The sequence below is a fragment of the Lagopus muta genome, chromosome 2 (assembly GCF_023343835.1).
Source record: "Lagopus muta isolate bLagMut1 chromosome 2, bLagMut1 primary, whole genome shotgun sequence".
NCBI lineage: Eukaryota > Metazoa > Chordata > Aves > Galliformes > Phasianidae > Lagopus > Lagopus muta.
Window position 1 is genome coordinate 1,838,841 of NC_064434.1, and position 24,902 is coordinate 1,863,742.

Here is a 24,902-nt window from a genome sequence, read left to right on the forward strand (position 1 = left end):
TCCTTGTTTAAGAGACTTGATTCAACTGTCTTCATCTGAGAAGGATAATTGTTCTCTTTAACCTAACTACCGCTTCCTGCCCCCAATATCTCTTGATCTCTTCTAGAGACCAGATCCTTACCCTGTGAAAATCCACTCTGCACCTCTTGAAGTAAACAGATCTCAGGCGTGTGCTCAGTCTTAAATCCAGCAGTGAGCATTTTAAGCCACTTTTCTTAAGCTCTGATTTACTTTCTTCTCCTGTAGCAGAATCTTAAACTGGAAGTGGACACACTCCTCTGAGAATCTTAACTCCTGGGGCCAATGAGAAGCGATTGTATTTCTGCATCTGAAATTGGTCAATGCACGTTTAATTTGGGGAGGGGTCACTGGAAGGTTGTGGCAGGGGCACCGTGCTGCTATAATCTCTGTTGTGGAATGCAGTTCTTACTGGAATAAGGTTCATCATGTGCTTCTACTCTTTTGTCAGAGAGCAGAAAGACAAACACGGATGATGGACTCAGTCCAGTACGCAGAATTCTGTGAAAGTCGCCAGTTGAGTTTTTGTAAGTATTAAAACGGCTGCGTTGCAGTCAGGTGTTCAACTGTTGTTTCATGTCGTAGAGAAAGAGGCAGAACCTCGTGCTCCTTGAAAGCACTTTTGTTTTACCCACAATAATACAAGTATAAAAAGGAAACTATAAAAAATGATTTAAAAAAATACTTTGTCCTCATAATTCCTGGGAACGGTTAATTTTGCGTAGTTTCAGGCTATCTAGCAGAGTGTTTCTGTGAAGGTTTACCAGATTCAGATACTGGGCTGCTGGGAACTGCTGCAGAGATAGAACTTGTAAGGAGTTAATGGGCTGCAGCAGCCATGCTTGCCTGAGGTCTGTCGTGGTGCTGGTGTGGGCAGCACATTAATAACACGTCACAGTTGCAGGTCCCAAGGAATGCATCTAAAATTAGAGAAGAGCAGCAAGTTTTGCTTTTATTTCTGTATCCGCAGTGACACAAAGAACTTACTAAAGAGTCTTTTTCTATTTTAAGCTGTAAGCTCCTGCTGTGGAATTTATTCAACGTTGGCCAAATTCATCAGTATATGCCATTCCAACACTAATAACATGATGACAGAATTAGGGCTTTACTAGCACTGAAAACCAACTTACTAGAAGTACTTGTGGGCCACAACTATAACGAGCTGTAAATTAATGGGCTTGATCATGTAGCAAAACATCATTACAGAGGCACTTAAGTGATGACTAAGGCTTAAGGTCGAATGTCAGAAAAAGCGAGGTTAGAGAGCCCTTAAAAATCGTGACAAAACAGCACATGATCCGACACCATGCACTGAGCACAATGATGTCTTTAAATGAGAGACCTTATCTTGTTCTTCCTAGCAGGACTCTTAAATTGGAAGAACGAGTGAGTCATTTGTGACAAACAAATGACACATTGGAAATACTGGTCTGTGTCAGCAAATGTCAGAAAACGCTTTTTGTAGGCATTTCTTTTCCTAGCTCAGAATGTTTTGTGCGCTCGGTCGCGATTTGGCATCACGCATCTGTGAGCCATTAGATGAATGATACCTCAGATCAGGGTGACTTCAGCCAACGAGAGGTTTGTGATGAAGCCATTTTTAAAACCCCCAAACAGTCGTCTGGAGAGAGAGCAAATGCAAATCTTAATTTGCAAAAACAACTCGAATGTTGCTGACCAGGGGACTGTGATTTATAAGAAAACCTCCGTGGTATGTTAGTAGTGTTTTTAAATGACCGTATCTGTGCACTTCTTTCTCACTGAAGTTCAGTGTCATTAAAGACTAAGAGGATTACAGTCCTTAATCACGGACTCATAACAAATTCCGTTGCATAATATGAACTCAACTGGGTAGCACGTGCTAATGGCCAACCAGAACATTTGTTCTGAAGTAATAGAAAGGTTATTTTTGCTAATTTTCTTTTTATTTTATTAAAAATTGCATTTATTAATGAAAATTTATTGTTTCGAGTAGTAAACCCTTTTTACTGTAATATAAATGCATGAATATTAGGTCCCAGGAGATCAGATCTTGGACTTGAAGAAGTCTGTTCTGGCGGTGTATGTTCCTGATTACAGCACCACATTCTGTGCTGCTTTAAAGGCAGGCAGAAGAAGAAGAGATCCACCGAAGGCTCAGGCACTGTGGGATCTCATTCCATCCTAAAAAATAATCCGTATTGACATTTGTTTCTGTTTGATACCTGCCTTCTCTTTAGCTTTTTACTCCTCAGTGAGGACCCTCTTTGCAAGAGCTGTTTTAGGTGAATACAGGGTATTCACTGCATTGTGACTGTCCTGTCCTCATATTAAGACCTCTATATGATTTGTTACTGTCTGTGATCAGCTTGCCTGCCTCTGGCTGAAGTAAACTCATCCTTCTTTTGGTTTTTATGTGCCTTTCCATGATGCTTTTTCAGTCCCATTTGGGTATCTCTTTTACCCTCTCAGCGAAGTCTCTATGTTGCCTTGCTCCATATTTCTCTCTGTACTTCTTCCTGAGCGATCTCATCCATTAGCAGTGTGAAGCTCTTGTCTCAGTGTTGATCATTTGCAGATCTACATTATGTCCTTACCTCCGATGCACAATTTAAAAAATACTCCTCCACAAATCATGTTGGCTGGCTTGTCAGCACCTAACCCCGCTCTGTACAGCACAGCACTTCCCACTCCTTCTACTGTCCATCATTTGTCTTCACTTTGTTAACTCAATTATATACCTTTTATCTGGGCTCCAAACCTCAGGTTTGGGTTGGTTTCTTCAAACGCCTCTTTCTGCCATTTGTCAAAGCTGCAATGCAATCCTGTTACTTCTTTTACCATCATACATTTCAAATCAGATTTATTCTGTCTACTGTCCTCTGAGGTAGGTCCTTCTGAAATGTCTGGAACGTTCTTCTCCTTTCTCCTCCTTATGGGTTTCCAAAATGTAGTGTATGAAACAGTTGCCTTTCCTCACTAGTTCCATTTTTAATTCCCTCTGTGGCCAATTGAATTACACTGACACTCTGTGTTACCTTCACAGTATTTCCACATTATTTTGGCCTACCTGCCACTAACATTTCCTTTTTCCCCCATGATTTGAACTGACAGCAAAGAAAGCATCCAAGTTTCGTGACTGGTTGGATTGTAGCAGCATGGAGATAAAGCCAAATGCAGTTGCAATGGAGATTTTGGCATATTTAGCCTACGAGACTGTGGCACAGGTAAGGGAGCAGCCTGGCTGAGCAGTAACTAACAGGCATGAATTGGTGACTTTGGGATACGCTAACTGGGCCAAGCAGGTTGACTGAATCCCTACCTGTCCTTCAGTTTGCTCTACAGCAAATGTATGCCGTACCATAGTCACCCATCTGATAACACACAATTAGAAATATTCTCTAACAGAGGGGAGTGGAGTCCAGCACGAGCTTTATTCAAATCCAAACTGAAACCACACACTTTGCTATGTGACCTTTGGCAACACGCTGAGGCTCATTCAAGCCGATTGCACAATTGGATTAAAAAGCAGGATTTCCTGGAAAACAAAACGTCACCTTAGTGCCAAGCCAAGCCCTCTTGGGTAGATAAATCACTCCATTTATTTACAGAAGTGGAAAAGAGGTTCCTTAGGCTAAAAAATCTCAGTAATTTTGTTTTCTACTGAGAAACACTAAGAATAATTTGCCTCAGCCCACTCCTCCTATCTCTTCTTTGTTACAATTGCGTTCATGATGCATAAACCAGCGTATTTATTGGCTGTTTTTGCCTCTGCAGTTGGTGGACTTGGCCCTTTTGGTTAAACAAGACATGACTCCTAAGGCTGGGGACCCATTCAGTCATGCCATATCTGCCACCTTCATACAGTATCACAACTCTACTGAGGTACATGTTGCTTTCTCACATATTTATATGATAATAATGCAGGGGAATGTGAATAAATCTATTTTGTTACCATATTCCATATAGTATTACGTGTATTTGGTAGTTGCATTCTATACAGGTATTGTTATTTAGTAGCTGCATTCTACATAGGTTTTATTGAAACATGGTATTAATATGGGCTTCTGCTGTCGAGTTCATTAACAGAGTTAGGGATGTAAGAAGAAAGGTGTTACAGTCTTAGCTCCAAATTTTAAATTCTTAGCAGCATCTTTTTATTTAAATGTCACTTCTCTTTCCTTTAGTGGAAATTTCCTCTCTCTCTATTGAAGGCTCTCTCTGCTGCATACTGAGAGATTAACGTTCAGGTCCATATTTGTCAGCAGATACAAGTACAATAGGTTCTGCAAGGCATGCATTGCTGTGAAGCAGGTGTGATGGTAAACACTAGAATTAGCCAGCAGTGCTGTATCGCATCTCTTCTAACAGTAGAGCTGAGAAGGCCATAACCAGTTTGTGATTTGATTCCATAACTGCTGTTGGGCATCTTGTCTTCGTAGCCGCATCTCTTAGGGCAGGCTGCAGGTGTGAAGACTGGCCTTGAGTCTCCTGAAAACACACCACCCCCTACGCCCACCCCACCAGCACCTGCAGGGCAGCAGCATCTTGGGAAGACACCATCGGGAGCGCTGGGGAATGGAGGGATTGGGCAGGACTCTTCCAAATCTAAACAGAGGAAAAGGAAAAAGGTACAGAAGCATGACTATATATATATATATATATATATATATATATAGGATATCATTGTTTCATTTATAATTATTAATATAATACTAACATTAATTTTAAATTGTGTTACTGCCGGCATTAGAGTAGGGGCCAAAATAGAGTCTAACATTATTTCTGTCAGAACTAGGGTAAGTCTTCTCAGTAATGCCAACAGATGCTGCTTCCAAGAGGAGCTGCTCCTCTACAGCTGCAGCACCACACAAAATAACACCCCCTTCACCGACATAAACAGCAAGAGTTGGTCTGGAGGGTCAAAGTGTAAGCAAAGTAGGCAAAGAGGTTGTTGTGACTGCCTTGCTCTCAGCAGCCTTAGGCATCTGCCTTCTTTGCCTGTAACAACTTTGCCTGACCTCCTTTATTTCTGTGCCAATTGGTTGCATTCAAGCTAAATATTTGTTTACTTTGCATAAAATACGGGCGTCTCATGTTCAGTCCATGAAATGTAAATATTACAATTCCTGTCTTCTGTTGTAGATCCTGGATATTCGGTGTGAGAGAGGTCTATGTACCTTAAAACCACAAGGGAAATAGATTTGATTAAATAAACTGGTTCGGAAGAACGCTGTTATTCCCTTAAGGCTTTTTTTTGGGGGGAAGGGGGGGGAAGAGGGAAGGGGGGGGGGGAAGTGATGGCAGTACTCATTTTGCTGCAAAACAATATGGTGACATGATTTTTTCATCTCTGTTATTCATCTACACAATCAGTACCCATTTTCACAGAATTTTACCAGTAACTTCCAGTCTGGATGTGGCTCTGGGCAGCCTGGTCTGGTGATTGGTGACCCTGCACATAGCAGGGGGGTTGAAACGAGATGAGCATTGTGGTCCTTTTCAACCCAGGCCATTTTGTGATTCTATAATGACAGTTAGAAAAAGGGTTGTTTTCTCCCTCTAATTTCATCAGGGCTGTGGGTACTCCCAATAGGTCCAAATTTCAGTGAGTTGTAAAACCTTTCTGAAGACATTTAGATTGCTTTTTCCTCTTCCTTTTTAATACTGCAGTTGAATATCCATATTTTGTGCCTGCAGCCAATTACCATTATTGCTCCCAGGAATAGGAATTTAGCTGGAGATTGAATTTTTGATACCTCATATTTCACCAGTTTTGTGAGTTTACGTTCAGTTAATTCCTAGTGTTTGACTTAATGCCTTTTAAAATAATTATGTCCTAAAAGGTGCACAGTTTTAATGAAATGTTCCCACGAGTCACCCAACTTGATTAGGTGTGTGCTGGATACAAGTGAAGCATTGCAACAAACGAGTTAACTTGGTGAAGAATGTTATTCTCAGTCCATGAAGGCCGAGGCCAGCAGAAAATATTTGAGTTTCACATTCCCGTTATGAACATCAGTCAACAAGGGAAGAATCCACCACCATATCATCAGTTACTCTGTTTATATGTGCACAGGCTTCAGTAGACTTGGCACTCTTGAAATAAAATGTTGTGTAAAAAATGTCCTCCGTGTTTGAAAGCATTGATATGTAGTGCGAACATACAGGGGAAGCATGTATGAGTGTATGTTCAGCATTCAATACAAGTTTTTGTCATTCACTAATAGTCATGAATTTATGACTGAGCAGCAGCCATCACTCTGATAAACTTGGCAAGCAGTCACAGAATCACAGAATCACAAGGTTGGAAATGACCTCCAAGACCATCGAGTCCAACCGCCCTCCCATCACCACTGCTACCACCAGCACTAAACCAGACCTTGCAGCTCCTCATCCAGACGCCTCTTGAACACTGCCAGGGACGGCGACTCCACCACCTCCCTGTGCAGCCATTGCAGTGCCTGACCACTGAGAGAAAAAGTTCTTCCTCATGTCCAACCTAAACCTCCTCTGGTACAACTTGCGGCCATTTCCTCAGGTCCTGTTTGTTGCTGGGAGAAGAGGCCAAACCCCTCCTCATTGCAGCCTGCCTTTATGAAGTTGTAGATTGCAATGAGGTTCTCCCCTGAGCCTCCTCTTCTTCAGACTGAACAATCCCAATCCATTCCTTTGACCAGAAAGGAGAAAATAGTAACTTTTTCCTTTAGAATTCAGGGGATGTTCAGTAAAATCAATGTACAGGTAGCAGCAAAGTCTTCTTCTTCCTCTTTAGGGTTTGTCCTCCAAAAAATTATTTGAAATTTGAAGATGTTCCATCTTTAGATAGTTAATTTTTTTACGTCTCTCTCACACCACAATGCCACGTGTTTCATCTCCAAAATGTCAGCCTAATATCACTTATTGGCGATTTTGGTGTCAAATTGCTTTCCACTTGGGCTACTTCTTCAATATTTTCCCCACCCCTTGACATCATAATGAAAGCCTGAAATGTTTTAAAAATAGTTTCTGTGGTTATTGCAGTGTGACTTATATGACCCTTTCATTTCACTTAGAACATTTGCTGCTCTTTTCAATTGCAACATACAGCAGCACTAGGCGAAAGATTTAAGAGGACAAATATGGTGTTCTTTGGGTCTCTTAAGCAGAGTTCATGTAAAAGTCCTCTTTGATTTGTTAATAGCTTTTTTTCTCTAAAGTGCTGTGTGGCAGCAGTGATGTGTATCCTTAGGAAAAAAAACAGATTGGTCGATCTTATAAAGGTTTATTTTCATACTTTATGCACTGTAGGTCTGTTGTGTGTTTTTGATTTAGTAACAATTTATGTGTTTTTCTGTTGCAGAGCGCTGCAGCCTGTGGTATGGAGGCTCAAAGCGATGCCATCCAGCCCAGCCACATCAGAGAGGCCATTCGGCGCTACGGCCACAAGATTGGCCCCCTATCCCCATTCACAGTACGTAATAACAGAGCTATAAAAAGTTATATTTATAATCTTAAAGAACTTTGATTTTCAAGTGGTCAAATGAAGAAGCTTTGGAATTGTTGAGAGCAATTTGTGGTGACCGTAATTTTCTTTATAAAAGTGGCATCGTTCTCCCGGGAAATAAAACTTTGTAATTTCTGTCTCTTTTTGGAAGGACAAAAAGGTTTTGTTTTGTTTTGTTTTGTTTTTCTTTTAAATATTATTTTCTTTCAATTACAAATTATGCTTTTTTTCTTGTTGTTGTTGTTAGTGCTTGAATTTTCTGTTTTTGCAAAGTTTAGGCTTACAGTTATTTTAAATTATATGTATTCCAAAATGGTGAGGAGCACTTTATATTCTAAAATTAGTTGTGTGTCCATTACTGCTCTTATTGGAAGCTGGACTCTCAAGTGACACATTTAGGGCTGGAGAAAGAAGAGATCGGTTTCTATAGACGACTTTGAACCTCAACTGAAATGCATTAGAACTGAGTTTGTGTGTGTAACTGATGGGTTATGAGGTTTTGCCATCGTTTTTTTTTCTGTGCAAATGGCAATTCCATTGTCCAGAGCAGCCAAAAAAAATCTTTCATTTAAATTTCTCAGCTGATAAAAATGTGTAAGTAGTCAGGCTCTAATGTCATAACTAGGATCGTTTTCTGTGATCTGCTGTTCTGTGTGACAAATATTCTGACTTACCTCAAAACATCTCAATCTAGAAAAGAATGAAAGTCAGAGAAATGGTCATAGGAAAAAAACAACCACCCAGAACACTAGATCTCAGCTCCTAAAATCAGGAAGTAATTGAACATTTTTGGAGAGATTTTACTAGAGGAAAATGATTCTGAATCCAAAGGAAATTTATTTACATGAAATCTATATGGAATAGCAGAAATATCAAGGAAACAGTGGTACTTGACCTCAGAAGCTAGGAACAGGAAGAAACAAGACTGAAAAGCATATGTGAAGTTATGGTTTCCCTAGTGTCAAAATGATGCTTGTGTACAGAATTAGGTGTTGGGGTTATTAATGTCAGCAGATACGTATTTGTAATGAATTCTCTTTACATAATATTACCTCTCTCCTTTGCTCTTCACAAATGCCAAATTAGTATCATTTACAGTAGCATTTCTAGTCCAAAACAGAGAAGAGTTTAGTCTTATGAATTCCCCAAAGTTTCCAACTAGCCAAACAATTTAATTTGTTGACAGTACCTGCTATCAGCAGGGTTAATGAGATTTGTAAATTCTCACTAAACAAGCCAAGAAAGAGAGAAGGAATCTTGGATAATCTTGTAGAATGCACAGAAGTTGTAGAAGTGTGATGCAGTTCCTTTTTTAAGTAAAAAACAATCATAAGGAGCATTGTGAAAGGTATTGTAATGCATGCATCTGGATCTGCCAGTCTCTCCATTTTTCACTGCTATCAATCATAGTTATCCTAAAAGAAACTACTCCAAACTTCCCATAAGTTCCTTACAGAAGCAGAAGGCACAAATATAAACTGAATGTAGGCTGATGCTTCCTTCAGCCCTGCCTTTTTGTATTGCCAGGCTCTCACACTATTGATTTAAAAAATAATTTACCTCACCATTGGGGGCAGAGGCGTGGCAATATTGCTTCTGAATGGTCTTCTGCTTTCTCCAGTTGCCACCACCTTCACAACAGTTTCTTTGTATGCCTGCATTACCTCCTACATGGGATGACTGAACCAGGAGGAAAAGAGGCTTCTCTCAGTAATGCTTCTTGTGGCTTCTTGTGATGCTGAGCAACTGCAGGTTCAGTGCTTCTAAGAGCTGGAAAACTGTTGTCTGTCCTGTCCCACGTTCTCTTCTCTGGCATGCAAGTGAGAAGTTCATTGGGGCTAATGCTCTTCCTTTTATCCAGTGTGTTTTATCAGAGTCCAGTCGTTAAGTCAGAGTGATTAGAGACTTCAAATCTCTAATTTGTTTTAAAAGGTGATTTTAATGGGCATGGCTTGAGGGATTCATTTCAGAAGTAGCATTCTGATTTGTAGAAGCAGCATAGGATCCCCAATTTTCCCATAATTGGGAATATCCAGTAGGGACCGGTCAGAGACAATACTGAATATCTGAACCTTGGCAGTGTACTTGATAACAGTGGACTGAAGCTCAGAATATACTCATGCAGATCAAGGTCTGCTTGTAGAAGAAGCTGAGCACTCAGTCATGAGAGCATTTCAACTTAGATTCCCAAAGGTGGCTGCATTGAAGAACACAGAAACAAATGCCTGAAGATGGGCTGCCACAACTGTAACTTGTAGACTCAGTTTACCTTTGTTGTTCTGTCTGAAGTCTTTTTTTCCCACTGCTATCATCTTTCCACTCAACAGTGATGGAGCTTGAGCTGGTTTTTGGCTGTTCTTCTCAGATTCTGACTTTTTCGATAAGCTCCTCATAGTGTGACATCTATGCGCTTTTGGGGGTACTTGTTTTGGATGCTTCAGACTTGATTTGGTTGCTTAAAGACAGATGTATAGCAATAACATTTCAGATTTGCATCTTTAGCCCAGAAACATCTCCTCTGTGTTCCTTGTCATACCCACTAGGCAGCTGTGAATGCCTTATTTGAGACATCCCATAACATCTTAAATTGCACAAGGTACCTAAGCTTAGACAGCTGGATCCATCAGTCTGTTATTGTTTTGGGAGGGCAGGAAGTAAACAACAAGGACAAGTAGAGAAACAGAAACTGTAATATGGAAAGATTCCACCGTGGGAGCCAGGAAAGCTAGAATTTATCTCTGCAGTTGTCATAGATGACTTATGTGGTGTTAGGCATGATACTTAGGCTGGAATTTAGGCTACCAGTTGAACCTGCATACTTTCTAGACAGCTAACTAAAGCCTGTAAAGCCAACAGTCACTTGCAGCATCCTGAAAAATGAGTTATGACAGCTTTTAAACTGAGACCCCAAATCAATGAAGCCTATGATGAAAATTTTGATCATCCTCTTTTAGCCGCTTACGTTCGTTGACAAAGATGGGAGTTAACCTAGTGAATGATTAAGAGAAGTACTGAATGTTCATCAAAGGCATATGTCATTAAATTCAGTGATATCAAGCTTTCATCTCTTCTACCTAAAGGTTTTTTACAGAATCACAGAACAGCCCGGGTTGGAAGGGACCTCAAGGATCACAGAGCTTCAACTCCCCACCAACCTCCACATTTCGTAGCAGCCCAGGCTGCCCAGGGTCCCATCCAACCTGGCCATGAACAACACCTCCAGGGATGGGGCATGTGTATGTTTTGTAGAGAACTTAGGAATAGGAAATGCAGCATACATGTGTATGTCATCTCTTCTGTTTCTCTTAAAACTATTGACCTTCCGTGTCAGATCAGAATTTATAACCCACAGGTGCCCCTACAGGGTCTGTTTTAAGTAAAGAAAAGCAATTTTTCTGTGTATCTACTAAATTTTCTGATGTCTTTTTATCATTTGCTTTAGCATTGCCATTACAGAAGCAAGAAAGTAAATGAATCTGTCTCACTACAGAAATAACAGTTATTATGAGGTTTATATTCCATTAAGACCCTAAAATGTGTACACAGGACTGAATTTTTTTAAGAGACATAGTTCTTTGTACCAATAGAGTCTGAATCAGCAGTACATCTGGAGAAATGACTAAGAACCTGGGTCTGCAAAGTATCTCTTCACTGTAATACCTCTTCATATAGTATATATACCTCTTCATTCAAAATTATGAGAGGCTATAAAAATCAATGTTCTCTGTATGAAAAATCCCATTTGCATCCTAAAGCAGGGAAGAAAATTCTAACAGCCTTTCTATAAGCCTGCAGATGTGGTTGCTAACTGCCTTCTGTTTGTCTCTCTGCTGTATAGTTTTGAATCTTCTTTTTTTCCATCACCTTTTTATTGTTTCTGAAAGTGGAGCAGCGAGCTGCTTTACTGTACTCTCCTGGTATATTTAAATCACCTTTCCACTGTTTTTAGCCAGTTTATACCTTTTCTTCCACTTCCTATAACGTGACCATGCCTAATGTCAGGGATGCATGGAGCCGTGCCACATTCTCAGGTTAAGTCCCAGGTGCTGAAGGAGAATAATCTCCACTAGGATTTCATAGTTCTAAGACTAAAGCTAATTTCTTGCACTGTCTGGTAACTCACAAGTAGCAACAGCCATGCATAACGGCAAAGACATTCTCCAGGTTCAACACCAGGCTCTAATATTGAGAAAAACTCCTGCCTTCCTTCTCCTCCGTCAGTTACAAGACGGGGAACTTTCTTTAAGACATGAATAACATGGTCTTCAGTGATGCATTATTGATATTTGACCTGAGAACTTGCGGATGCACACCTAAAATTAACTCTCTAAAAAGTGTTTAAACCACTCACCATGTAGTCTGTGTTGTACGGACCTTGATTCTGCTAGTCTGGATATACTTTACTTGACACAGTTCAGAAGAGAACTTCTAAAAGACTGTTCTTTTCTTGTGTTTATCCTCCCACTTTACATCCTCCTTGTGGTGTGGGTTATTTGGCTTTTCCTTAGACAGTATCTCCTTGTCATTAGTGATAGGACCAGAGGGAATGGCTTCAAGCTACGGCAGGGGAGATTCAGGCTGGACATGAGGAAGTATTACTTTTCAGAAAGGGTGGTCAGGCACTGGAATGGATGCCCAGAGTCACCGAGCCTGGGGGTGTTCAAGGAAAGGCTGGATGTTGTGTTGAGGGACATGGTTTAGTAGGAGCTACTGGGAATAGGTGAACGGTTGGACTGGGTGATCTTTTAGGTCTTTTCCAACCTTGGTGATTCTATGATTCTATGATTCCTTTTTTCAGCCATCCAGTTGACAGCAGAACAGCCATTTATGCTATATCAGAGGAGCAACAACCTTACACATGTAGATGTTAGTTCTAATTTCATCTGGAAACAAAGCGATCTTTCATCAAGAAAGTTCCATGTATTGGGGATGGACTTCAGGATGGAGGCATTCAGAGTTAGGTTCACTTATGGGCAGGCTGCATTCCTCTCTGAACGCCATCAGTCATGGGATCTCACGGAAGCTTCATGTCAAAGGACAAAAATGAGTGCAACTCCATTCCTTCGGATATAGTTTTTCCCTCTGATACTGCAAAAAATACCTCAGATTCTGTCTAAAGTTATTTTGAAGCTTTTGCACGACCTAGAAAATGAACCTAACTTATGTCATACGATTCTTTGAATCTGAAGAAATGGCCATATTTGATTATAGAAAGAACTGGACCTGCTGTAAGAGTGCTGATACATCTCACCCATGTTTGATTAGACACAGATCATCAGAGCCCACCGTGATGAAAGCACTTCTTGTAGAAGTATTTTTAATACAGATTACAAGGGGCCGTGTTTTTTACCAAATGCTACAAAAATTAGGACACAATGGTCTTTAGAATTGCATGAAAACTGGAAGATCTCCTGATACGTCTGGATAAAAAAACAATGTTGTTGAAGTAGTGCCCCATGTGAAGAAGTCCTTGAAGGAGAGGTTAAATTTCTCTAATTTGTGTGAATATGTTTTGGTGCTGTATTTTCCCATTTTCCCAACTCTTTTCCATTTTTTCAGATTTTCTAGTAAAAGGGCTTTTGTGACCCAATGCAAAAAAACAATGAGTTGTGTCTAAGAATCCATTTGACTGGGAATCATAACAGCTTCACAGTACATCAGAAAGGAGGTATTCCTTTATATACCCTGTATACAGTGTCATTTTATACTTAGCATCCAATGGTTTGCTTGATATGAATTTAAGATTACACTTACTCTTTGAGGTTGGAGTCCCAGTGTGCTCTTCTTTTTGGTTTCCTGAAACCATCCAGGTGTTTTTCCTAAATGAGGTCCTCCAGGACTAGTGATTGTCTGACCCAGAACCAGTGATGTTAGCATCTGAAAATTGCTGTAAATCGTCCAGAGTGAAAAAAATAAGTCATAAAATCATAGAACAGCTTGGGTTGCAAAGGCCCACAGTGCTCATCCAGTCCCAACCCCCTGCTGTGTGCAGGGTCACCAACCAGCAGACCAGGCTGCCCAGAGCCACATCCAATATTTCAAGACTGTTAGGTAACAGTTGGTTTTGTTAGATGGATGTGTGAGGAATTGAGTATTTCCAAGTACTGTACCAATTATAGAGGTGAACAGTACTAGTAGAGATAATAGTTGCTGTGGTACTTGGGTTTTTATAACATTATTGTGACAAACACCTCAAACTGCCAAAATTTCTGCTGTTGTCATCCATGCAAAGTTTCGTTGGCTTTAACTGAGCTATGTTTGACATGCTGTGTTTGGTGATCTTCTTTGAAAGGCAGCAAAATGAGTGGCAAGGACAGCAACAAAGCAAATTTTATTTGAATGCTGATCCCAGGATGCTGTTGACTTCGAAAACCCCTGCCATATGGAATTCCTCAAAGTACTTGTGGCACGTGCTTCCATGCCAACTCCCTTGTCCCTGACTGACTCTGGTAATTAGAAAACCAAAGTAATTTATAGGATAATGGGTGTCCTCTAACTCTGTGCTTCTCTGTATGTGAGAAGGAACGTGGGAGCTTACATCCAGTATGGGGATTCCAAGGATTCTAGGTTCTCCACCTGAAAGCTTAAGGTCCTGATTCTGATAGGACCGCTGCCACTTCATTTCCACTTCATTCCACTTTGAGAATGAGTTGACCCTAACTGACCTAGACTCAAAATGTTCCCAGGGGCTCCAAGCCTCTGATTTTTCATTCTGTTGTAGCTTGAGACGTACAAACTAAAATCTTCATATATAATTGGGTTGTGATTCATGTACTATATTTAGTTTCACTGTATCTTCTTCATTTTGAGGGGTTGAAGCTTAATGGAATTGGGAAGGTGACATTAGTTTTACTTATCAACTATTTAGTTGATAACTTTCTTTCAGAAATAAAAAGAAAATCAGGTGAAGAACTTTTGTTTTTTGTAGAACACTTCAAAATACTAATGTTGTTTCCAAAGGGGAGAACACGACTGTTGCTATGAGTTTTATCACTCACTACTTCTACAAAACTCATCCACATATGTGGTATTGTATTTCCATTTTTGTTTAAAAAACAAATTAGAATATTTGGGGGTTATTTTCTCAGGATGGTTATTATGTATTTGTCAGACACCAACAGGAATATTTTCTGACAACTTTTCTTCTCTTTACTGTTTAGTCATGATTGTCCTTGCTCTTCCATCTGAGCTAGTGATAGGTGTTCCTAATGATGCAGTTTTGGAGGAACAGTTGAGCTGTGTGGTTTATCCTTTAGCAGCATTTGATGGATGTTGGTTTGGACAAAAAGAGCACTTTTTGAAAGTTTTATAATCATATGGTAAATGAGAACTAACATTAAAGTAGTGAAAATGATCTGTTTGCATATATTTTGACCTTAATAGCTATGTCAAAATGACTAACGTAATTAGAGCAGTTAGGTTTTGTCTCCAAGCGCAAGCCACAGTGGAAAGCAGCAAGTGTACTGTATGTTATTCTTTGTTGTATCATGTCTGAGGTAGTCTAGACATATATTTTATCCATATATTGTCTTTTGACAGTACTGACTGGTGCTTACTGCAGCCTAATGTAAAGCATGGTCCAGGCTTTCTTGGAGTATGACCATCCAACCACTTCTTTATCAACCTGTTAATCCAGCCTTCAAATCCATCTCTCTCCAATTCAGAGATAAGGATGTGGTGCAGGATCATGTCAAAGACCTTGCACAGGTGCAGGTAGATGATATCAGTTGCCCTTTCTTTGTCCACTGTTGCTCTCAGTCAGCCACAGAAAGTCACCAGACTGGTGAGGCACAATCTGCCCTTGCTGAAGCTGTGCTGGCTGACTCGGAGCACTGCTGCAGCCCAGGCTGCTTCAGAGTTTGCAGGTGCTGCATTGATATCCCAGCAGATCTCTGTGTATCTGTAATCCCCCATCAGAATGAGATCTTCTGAGTGCAGTGCCACTTGTACCTGAACAAGAAGGCCTCATTCACAGGCTCCTCTGATCAGTCAGCCATAGTAGACCCAACCACCAGATGTCTTAGTCCAGTCTCTGATTTTAACCCACAAGCTCTCAACCAGATTAGGGCTGTTTCTCAGAGGCAGCTCTTCTCAGTTTATCTACTTGTTACACAGAGGGCAAATCCCCCACCCCTCCTTCCTTTCCTATCCCTTCTAAAAAGCTTGTAGTCCTCAACCATACTATTCCAGTTGTGCTATTTGTTTCTGTGATACTGTAGTTTTCTAATTAGATCTCAGCTTCCAAATCCTCTTGCTTTTGTGGCCACTAATTCATTGCAGGCTTCTTTATTCAGTCAAAACTCTATGGGAAATCTGCCTACATAAGATTAGCGGACTTTTTACATTGAGAGATGGATTTATATTTATCTATAAAATTAATCACAGAATCATACAATGGCCTGGGTTGAAAAGGGCCACAACAGTCATCTAGTTTCAACCCCTCATTATGTGCTGGGTCACCAATCACCAGACCAGGCTGCCCAGAGCCACATCCAGCTTACTTGAATAGGGTTTATTTCTAATACTTGGAGTAACAAACAATACCTCATTAATCAAAAACAAGATATCTGAAACCTTGATATGAACAGTCGTTAATTTCTGAAATGATTCACCTGGTGAATAATGCATGCTTGCAGTGGCACTTATGGCCTTGAGATGCATTCTGCTCAGAAGGATCGCATCCTGTGCTCTGAAGGGAGAGAGAAAGCTACAGCAGTGCTAATTGGATGGGAAAGTGTTCCCCGAACGGATCCTTTGTCCCCTCTGGTTTATGCCAGTTCTGAAATGAAGTGTTCTTGATGTTTGGCTAAAGAGAAACCGAGATTATTAATGTAAACTGTGATACTGCACAGACCTGCAGAAGACAGTGGCCATTATTCAGCGGCGTAAATGGAGCGTGTTGAATGAACAGAGGGTACAACCAACTTTTGTTTGGGTATTTACTTTTTTGGGGAAAATGCTCCTTCAGGCCTCAGGTAATTTCAGCATGAAATGACTTGCTAGTCTAAACCCTCTCTTGTTAAAAATGTCAGCCCTGTAAAATTGCATAAGCATCATGAAACAATGAGTACTTACCAAGCTATGTTTATGACGCTGCTTTTGGCATTCCCAGCCTGAAGAGCATGGAATGCCAGGGAATGCTCTGGGCTGAAGACCTGCATGATTTGCCCTTCAAACAGTCCTGCTTCTACACCTATAGCATCCTAATTCAAAGCCAGCTGCATGTGGCCCTGGGCAGCTTGGCCTGGTGGTTGGCAACCCTGCACATAGCAGGGCGGGGGGTTGAAACCAGATGAGCATTGTGGTCATTTTATGAATCTCTGATAAAGTGTCAGTATGATATTTGTAGAGATAAGCGAATTAAGCAGAGCTGAAAATTTGGGAAAACGCATTAATTTTAGGTGCCCCGAACTTCAGAAAAACGTCAGCTTCACTTTTGGTCAAAGAATTACTCTTCTTAACTGAAAGGAATTCCTTCCTGCCTACTTCCAACCAGAACAGTAGTCAAAAAGGCTTTGGAATACAGTCTTTGGTAATTGTTTCAGTATACACAAAGTGGATATGTTACATCAGAGTTTTTCTAAAGCACTTGAGTGATACACATTTTTGAGTACAGTTTCTGAAAGAAATTAGGTGCACTGGAATCATATCAAACCAAACATCTGTGATATTTAGGGTACTGTAAATAATGTGCTGCCCCAGCTGATAATCAAAATCAATTGATACTGATTTTGAAGAAGTCAGAATTTCATTCTTCATCAGCTTTCCAGAATGAAATGTATGTATTGATGTCAGAAAGCATTTGAAAACTTTTCCTTCTGTTCTGTGTTTGTTTTCTGATATATAAAAAGTCAACTTGACACATTTTTCATTTCTCCGCATTTGGAAAGCGAAAAACAAAAAAACAAACCCCAAACCCAACATTTTATTTCATTAAGCAATTAGAATCTTGTGAAGTGTTTGTCTGTGCTTCAAGCGATTGTCTGCAGTTATTTGTTGTTCTGTAGTGTTAACCCCGTGCGTTTGAAAAATCAGAGTTATGATTCTATAAAGCAGCAGGAAGTCCAATCTCAGTGTGGAAATCTTGCCCCCTTCCCTCCCAGCCCCCACCCCAAGGTTCCTCCTTTCAGATTTATGAAAGAAAACATTTCTTTCTGTAAAAGGGTTTTGTGTGCCAGCATCTGGAAGTGTTTATTTCGGTGGCGTGTAATCTATCTGTGGATTTAGTTAGCACCAGACCCCCTTTTGTGTACTCCTGACTTAAAATTTTTATAAATGATCTTGTTGAATTTGTGCCAGCGTGCACATGGTTTGGCTGATTGCTGCATATATCCTTTACCTGCCAGTCACCTTTGATTTATATCCCTTCCCCTCTGCTTCTGCCTTCCAAAAATGGTGCCACTGGACTGTCCTCTAAATCATCTGACTGGATAAATTACTCCAAGATGAGATGGTACGTCTCGGGCCGACTCCTAGACAGAAGGCATTCCTATAATCCACCCTCGCCCACTGTGTGTAGGGCCATTCAAAAAAGAGAAGGGCCAGGGGAAATCAGGCTCCTTCTTCCCCTCCATCCCGAGCACTATTTCTTCCAGTGCCATTCAAAAATGCAGGACCGGGCGTTTGATTTATGGAGCTCTTTGTGCCGATTGAAGACACTCAAACAGTCCGAGAGCTTTTCCACGTGCTCTCCTGAATTGAACTTCTTTGTGATATGAGTTTAATCCCGAGAACACAATTCTCTCCCAGAAAGATTAAAATGTAAAAGAATCGCATTTCTGAGGATATTTTGAAGCATTTCACTTGGAAAGGGTTCCTCAATATACTTGACAGGTCTGTCCGTGATAGAAATCCCTACTGGTTTCCTTAAGCTAAACAGCTAATGCTCCTTCAGAATAACAACAGTTCTGTAAGCTTTACTTAATGACATTACTAATTTGGAGAGTTTTATGAAGTTTCCTGGAGAAAAGCAGGTGGCTTGGCAGTAATTTAAAAGGTTCACAATTTGTGGTAGCGGTTTCAGGGGGTTTCATGTTTCTGAAGAGGGAGAGCAAACTGCATATTGCTTAAGAGCGTCTGACACAATGATGTATAATTTTGGACTAAGTTTCCAGAAGTTCATTGGTCATTAAATGCGCTGCTTGACTTTATATTGCAGTTTCCCAGCTGTCTCTACTGGGGGTAATCTTAACGCTCAAGCAGAATTTATTAACGAAGGCATAAGCTGATGAAACAGTAACTTGCCCAGATGATTTTATTAAACAGAAACATCGATTCTTAGATAAGAGAAAAATGTCACTTAAGTAGATTCGAAGAGAACTGGCTCCTTTTCTGCGCAGCGCTGGGAAAGCGTTTACAAACGGTCTGGATAGCATTTGATATCCTGTGGGGACGTTTAGAATTCTTGGGTCGCACATCCATCAGTGTCTCAGCGCACAGCACAGTGCATGAATTGTTGGGAGCAGTGTGCAAGGCCTTCCAGTGGTGCAGATGAGGGTCGGAGGAGGCAGGAGGCAATGGCATGGAACCACTGTGCTGTTCCTATCATCCCAGCCGGCCTGGGATGCTGTTAGCACAGCACAGAGCAGCTCGCAGTGTGAGTGGTCGTAAAAAATACACAGATTTGACAAAATGTTTATTAGCTCTGTTAGGGAGAAGACAATAAGTAAGCTCTGAGGTGTCAGTTCACTTCATCTCTCTTACTTGCAAAGCAGCCCCTAATTTGTTAAGCCTTATATAATTATCTTTTCTTAGCTGTTTATCCGGGCTGATAGGCTGAGGAAACTAGGCTTGTTCAGCATGGAGAAGAGAAGGCTGCAGGGTGACCTCATTGCAGCCTTCCAGCACCTAAAGGGAGCCTACAAACAGGAGGGGAGTCAACTCTTGAAAAGGGGAGATGACAGCAAGACAAGGGGAAATGGTTTGGAGTTGAGGGAGGGCAGATTGAGGTTGGATGTCAGGGGGAAGTTGTGTGCTGTGAGAGTGGTGAGGTGCTGGAACAGCTGCCCAGAGAGGCTGTGATGCCCCGTCCATCCCTGGAGGTGTTCAAGGCCAGGTTGGATGGGGCCCTGGGCAGCCTGGGCTGCTGTGAAATGGGGAGGTTGGTGGCCCTGCATGGCACAGGGGGGTTGGAGCTTTGTGATCCTTGAGGTCCCTTCCAACCCTGGCCGTTCTGTGATTCTATGATCCAGACTCACAGCTGTGTGGAGGCTTTTTGCATCCAGTTGTACTGATGTGACAGGGTCCTGGGGTCAGAATATGCTATTTTGTCAACGAAGTATATATTCTTTTATACCTCTTCAGAGGTATAAGAATACAAATGAGAATCTGACTTCTGGTTCTTTGCTCATGGCAATCTGAAAAATTATACAGCTACAGAGGCATGTGCTGGAAGGGAAAGGTGAGCAAATTTCATTCTACAGCGGATATTAAGAGAAAAAGAGGGTAACTGAATGAACCTTTCCGTAGCATTACTGAAAGAGAAGATACATAAACACACACACACCCCTTAAAACATTCACATTAGTTTTGGTAATGGCAGTGACATATCCATACAGCATGTCAATACTTGGAACAGTCGCTGTGCTCCCTGCAGTTCCATATTTGTATGGGTCTGCTAGATTTTGAGCAATATTCTGCACTGACACCATCATACACTGCAAGAGAAGATGGTGCAGTTGTGTTCTGCACAGTTCTTTCTATTTCCCCTGGATAGTAAGCATTCGCTCATGCATGTTTTTCTTCCTGAGTGATTTAGAAGTGCTTTATGAGCTAAAATTACTTACAGTTGTCAGTTCACCTACAACAGGGACTGAAGCAGCTCAATGTGAAATGCAGCAGCTGTGGAAAAGTCTGCAGCAGTGCTGCACGGCGTTGTAGGACAGGATGTGAACTGTCTAGATGAAAGATTATGAGAACTCGAGAATCATGTAATACAACTGTTTGAGTTGGGATTATTGCATGGATTAATGTATGGTTTAGGAAAGTGACGCAGAACTTTTAATTTCTTGTGAACAGGATCTCCATTTTCGATGTTGTTTTTATCACTGACATTAGACAGACCTGTGCTGTTGCCCTGAGCTTGGAGAGAAGCTCTGCCCCCAGTTAGCTCCAGCATCACCGGTCTGTCCCTTTGCAATGAGGGAAAATACGTGGGATGAAGCATTTATTCTGGAAGGGGACATAAAAAAAGAATCATAAAAAATAATCTGTGAGTATCAGGACTAGGTGGAAATATTTCTTTGCAGTTCCCATTACCTGCTGTTCTTATTTCCAGTTGCCTATTCTCTCTTTTATAAAGTCATAGAATCATAGAATGGTTTGGGTTGTAAGGGTCCCAAGGATCATAAGTTTCCAAACCCCCCCCCACCACAGGCAGGGCCACCAACCTCCACATTTAATACTAGATCAGGCTGCCCAGAGCCCCATCCAACCTGGCCTGGAACACCTCCAGGAATGGGGCATTCTTCATCATATAAACCTCAATTCAGCAAATAAGTCATCTGCATAACTTTTAACTGTGATAAAAAGTATGAGAAAAAATGGAGGAGAATGCAAGTGGGAGGAAAGAACTCTCAGAGGTGCAGAGAGGCAAAGAAATAGATATGCGTGGTTTATGCATGCCGTTACATCTAGATCTTCAAGGATTGAGGGAAGATGCTGTGTTGGATCAGTAATGCGTTGTCACAGAACTCAAGCCATTAAGTTAAGGGGAACTCTTGAAAGGAATAGAAGAATCTGGAAAGAGAATGAAAGGAATGTATGGATCTTGAAATGGAATAAAGCTAAGCAGGCAGCTGTCAGGTTTTTAGTACTGTGTAGTGCTGCACTTACAGATGTGACTGAGTGCCCTCTTTAAGATGAACTCTCAGCCACTCTTTCTAATCCATCCCTTGTATCTTCTGGGCCACATTTTGTAGGATGGTTCTCTCGCTTCTAAACCAGCAGCTCCTTAGCCCTACTTATATCACCCACAATAATTCAGACCTTTCTCAGTAAGTTCCTTAGATATGTAGTGTTAGAAATGCCACCCTTTTTTTCCACATCACTTTGTTTTATAGGAGAGAGAACATAGGGATGGATTTTTTTTGTTGGTGTTTCACTTCTCAGTGTCTCTGTTTTTATATTAGTTAATATGCACATGGGTAAAAATTGTTCTTCTGTAAAGTTTAGAATCATAGAATCATAGGATTGCTCAGATTGGAAAAGACCTTAAAGGTCATTAAGTCCAACCATGACCTAACCAAACTACCCCAACTCTACCAGCCCTCTGCTAAATCATGGCCCTGAGCACCACATCCAAACGGTTTGAAACACAGCCAGGGATGGGGACTCCACCACCTCCCTGGGCAGCCCATGGCAGTGCTTAGCAGCCCGTTCTGTACAGAAGTGTTTCCTGATATCCAACCTAAACTTCCCCTGGTGCAACATGAGGCCATTTCCCCTCATCCTGTCACCTGAAGTTTAGGAACTATTAAAGCCCTGAGAGCATCCCTCAGCCAGGGTTCCTTCAGAGTGTTTGCTGTATGACTGCTGAACCCACAGTGGTTAAAAAGCTGTGCTCTGAAATCCATAGCCCAGGGCTCTGGTAAGAACCTCATGCTTTTAACCTTGTATCATTTAAATGCCAGTATTGCTTGTAGTGGCTGAACCACTCAGAGCATAGACTTTTAAATGTGGCATGGTGCAGGCACAAAGGAAATGATCCCACAATCAATGTTTGCAAAGAGTTATGCTGCCTGTACAAGAAGTAGGTAGGGGAGAGGCTGGCACCCAGCCTGGAGGTGATCTGATGTACAAACACAACATTTCAGGCTGGCACAGACTTTAAACGTGGCGATGTGCTGACAGGATTGCCGCTTTTGATGGTAAGGAATTGAGACAGCAGAAGAAAATAAAGCTCTCTGGAGATCTGCATGTGCTAGTTTTACTGCAGAAGGTGATAAAACTGCTGGAAGCAAGCTGTCTCCATGCAGAATTGTTGCAATACAAACAACCTGGAAGTGAGACATATTAATTTCACCGACTTAATTTTGTTGGTGGTGAAGGGTTTGGATTTGTTTGTTTTTTCACTGCGGAGACAAATTGTTGCTCTTTGCCATCAAGGAGCCTGTAGTTCTAATTGGTGTTTAGATACAAGGCGTAAGTCTTGTGAGACCATCAAAAGATATAACTTACATTTAAAGTGTAGATTAGGTGTGTCAGAGGAAAAGCATAACCCTTATTCTGCATCTGTTAACAAAAAAGTTTTAACAGCATCATCATTGCGCCTGGAGTTTAAAAAGAATAAAAATGGAAAGATATATGCTTGCTGCCACTTCAAACAGCTTGGGATTTAATTGTTTCCTAGAAAAGGTCCATCTTTATCCATAATTTCCTAACTGAATAGTTAGGTGATAAAAAGAGATAAGTAGGTACAAGAGAGGAAGACCGGTTGGCTCAAGGAACTGACACAAAGTGATTAATTTCAGCTCTTCAGAACACGCTGAAAGCAGTTCACATAATAAAGAAGTACTGATTTTGATGCACAATTATATAAGTGGTTGGCAACCCTGCCTGCAGCAGGGTTTTGGAACTTGATGATCCTTGAGGTCCCTTCCAGCCCAAGCCATTCTGTGATTCAAGCTACCAAAAGCAGCTGGCAGTTCTGATTTCTGTGTTTGTTTTCCAGTTTACGTACCAGAAGCAAATTGTCATTTAACTTTTAAAAGGGATCACAATAATTACTAATGTTTTTCAATGTAAGAATATCAGTTAAGATACAGAACTGTATCAGCCTGTGCAGGCAGGATGTGGCTCTGGGCAGCCTGGTCTGGTGTTGGTGACCCTGCAGGGGGTTGAAACTAGATGAAGATTGTGGTCCTTTTCAACCCAGGCCATTCTATAATTTTGTGATTCTACGATGCTATGTTTGTTACAAATGATACAAATAGAGAAGACAAATGCCAAGTTTTGATAAGATTAGAAAGGAGAAATAAGGGTAGATAGTGTTTCTTGACTTATGAGAAAAAAGACATAATTACATAAATTATCCAATTAGTGTAAGAATTTTTCTACGGGAGTCGTAGCACAGAAAAGTTTTAAGAATTACTGATGGTGGGCGATGAAGTTCCTCTGCCTTTTGCTTGTTTCTGTGTAAGGATGAGGCAGAAGATGTGCTGTGTTGCATTGAGTATGTGCACATCAAAGACTCAATCTTATTTCTATAACTTCCTCATCAAGAAGATTAGAAACTGGACAAAGAGTGAGAAAAGCTGTTATGTGCTACTGGGTTTAATCTAGAAAGAAAAAGGTGAAGTATGGCTGTAATCATAGAGTCATAGAATGGCCTGGGTTGCAAAGGCCCACAGCGCTCCTCCAGTCCCAACCCCTGCTGTGTGCAGGTCGCCAACCAGCAGCCCAGGCTGCCCAGAGCCACATCCAGCCTGGCCTTGAATGCCTGCAGGGATGGGGCATCCACAGCCTCCTTGGGCAACCTGTGCCACTGCCTCACCACCCTCGGGGGGAAAAACTTCCTCCTCAGATCCAACCCAAACCTCCCCTGTCTCACTTTAAAACCATTCCCCTTGTCCCATCACCATCCACCCTCACACACAGCCGTTCCCCTCCTGTTTATCCACTCCCTTCAAGCACTGAAGGCCACCATGAGGTCACCCCACAGCTTTCTCTTCTCCAGGCTAAACAAGCCCAGTTCCCTCAACCTTTCCTCATAGCAGAGCTGCTCCAGCCCTCTGACATCTCAGTGCCTCCTCTGGACCCGCTCCCAGAGCTCCACATCTTTCCTGTGCTGGGGACCCAGGCCTGGACACTAATGTGAGCATAAAGATGTAGAGTGCATGCAGTGCTGGAGATGGCACCCATGTTATATGCCTAGTTGGTGGTTGTGGTGCCCACAAGATCCTTAATGAACAGAGATGAAGAATTTGGTAATGGCAGACGATGAGGAACTCCAGTTTATCCAAATTCAGCCTGATCTGGCAACTTCACATTAGGGATCTCAGAGGGGCATGAAAAGGTAACTAGACCTGAGTTAATCAGCCAAGAATCTTTATCGGTTGTATTATGGGGTAAGAAACACTTTCTGCCATGTCTGAGAGCAAAGGTTACAATCTGCAGTATTATTTGCTTCCCGTAATTTATTACACACTTCCCAGTTCATCAAAGCACAATTTCCTTTAGGTTGCTGAAGCAACCCATTGTATTTCTTACTTTTCATGGGGAAAAAATACCCAAATTCATAAGCTCTACTTTTAAGAAACTGGCATTCAACATTTCTAATAATTTCTTTAAAGAAAAAAAAAAAAAGACTTTGAACTGATATATATTCTGTACTTTAAACTGATTCAGTATTCACTTGCCCATCATCAACAGGAACCTTCTGGCTTTAGTGCTTTTTTGCCATATACTTCAACAACAGCAC

At 41.3% G+C, this 24,902-nt stretch overlaps 1 protein-coding gene across 4 annotated transcripts in view; it reads left to right on the forward strand.

The window, feature by feature from the left end:
* The window catches only part of SUPT3H (SPT3 homolog, SAGA and STAGA complex component), a 271,671-nt gene that overhangs the window by 209,338 nt on the left and 37,431 nt on the right, over positions 1–24,902 (forward strand). For all 4 annotated transcript variants that reach the window (XM_048935370.1, XM_048935369.1, XM_048935371.1 and 1 more), the window contains 5 exons: positions 470–545; positions 3,112–3,224; positions 3,775–3,882; positions 4,440–4,628; positions 7,340–7,450. In XM_048935370.1, coding sequence (XP_048791327.1) covers positions 470–545; positions 3,112–3,224; positions 3,775–3,882; positions 4,440–4,628; positions 7,340–7,450 — 597 coding nt within the window. The remainder of the gene's footprint in view (positions 1–469; positions 546–3,111; positions 3,225–3,774; positions 3,883–4,439; positions 4,629–7,339; positions 7,451–24,902) is intronic.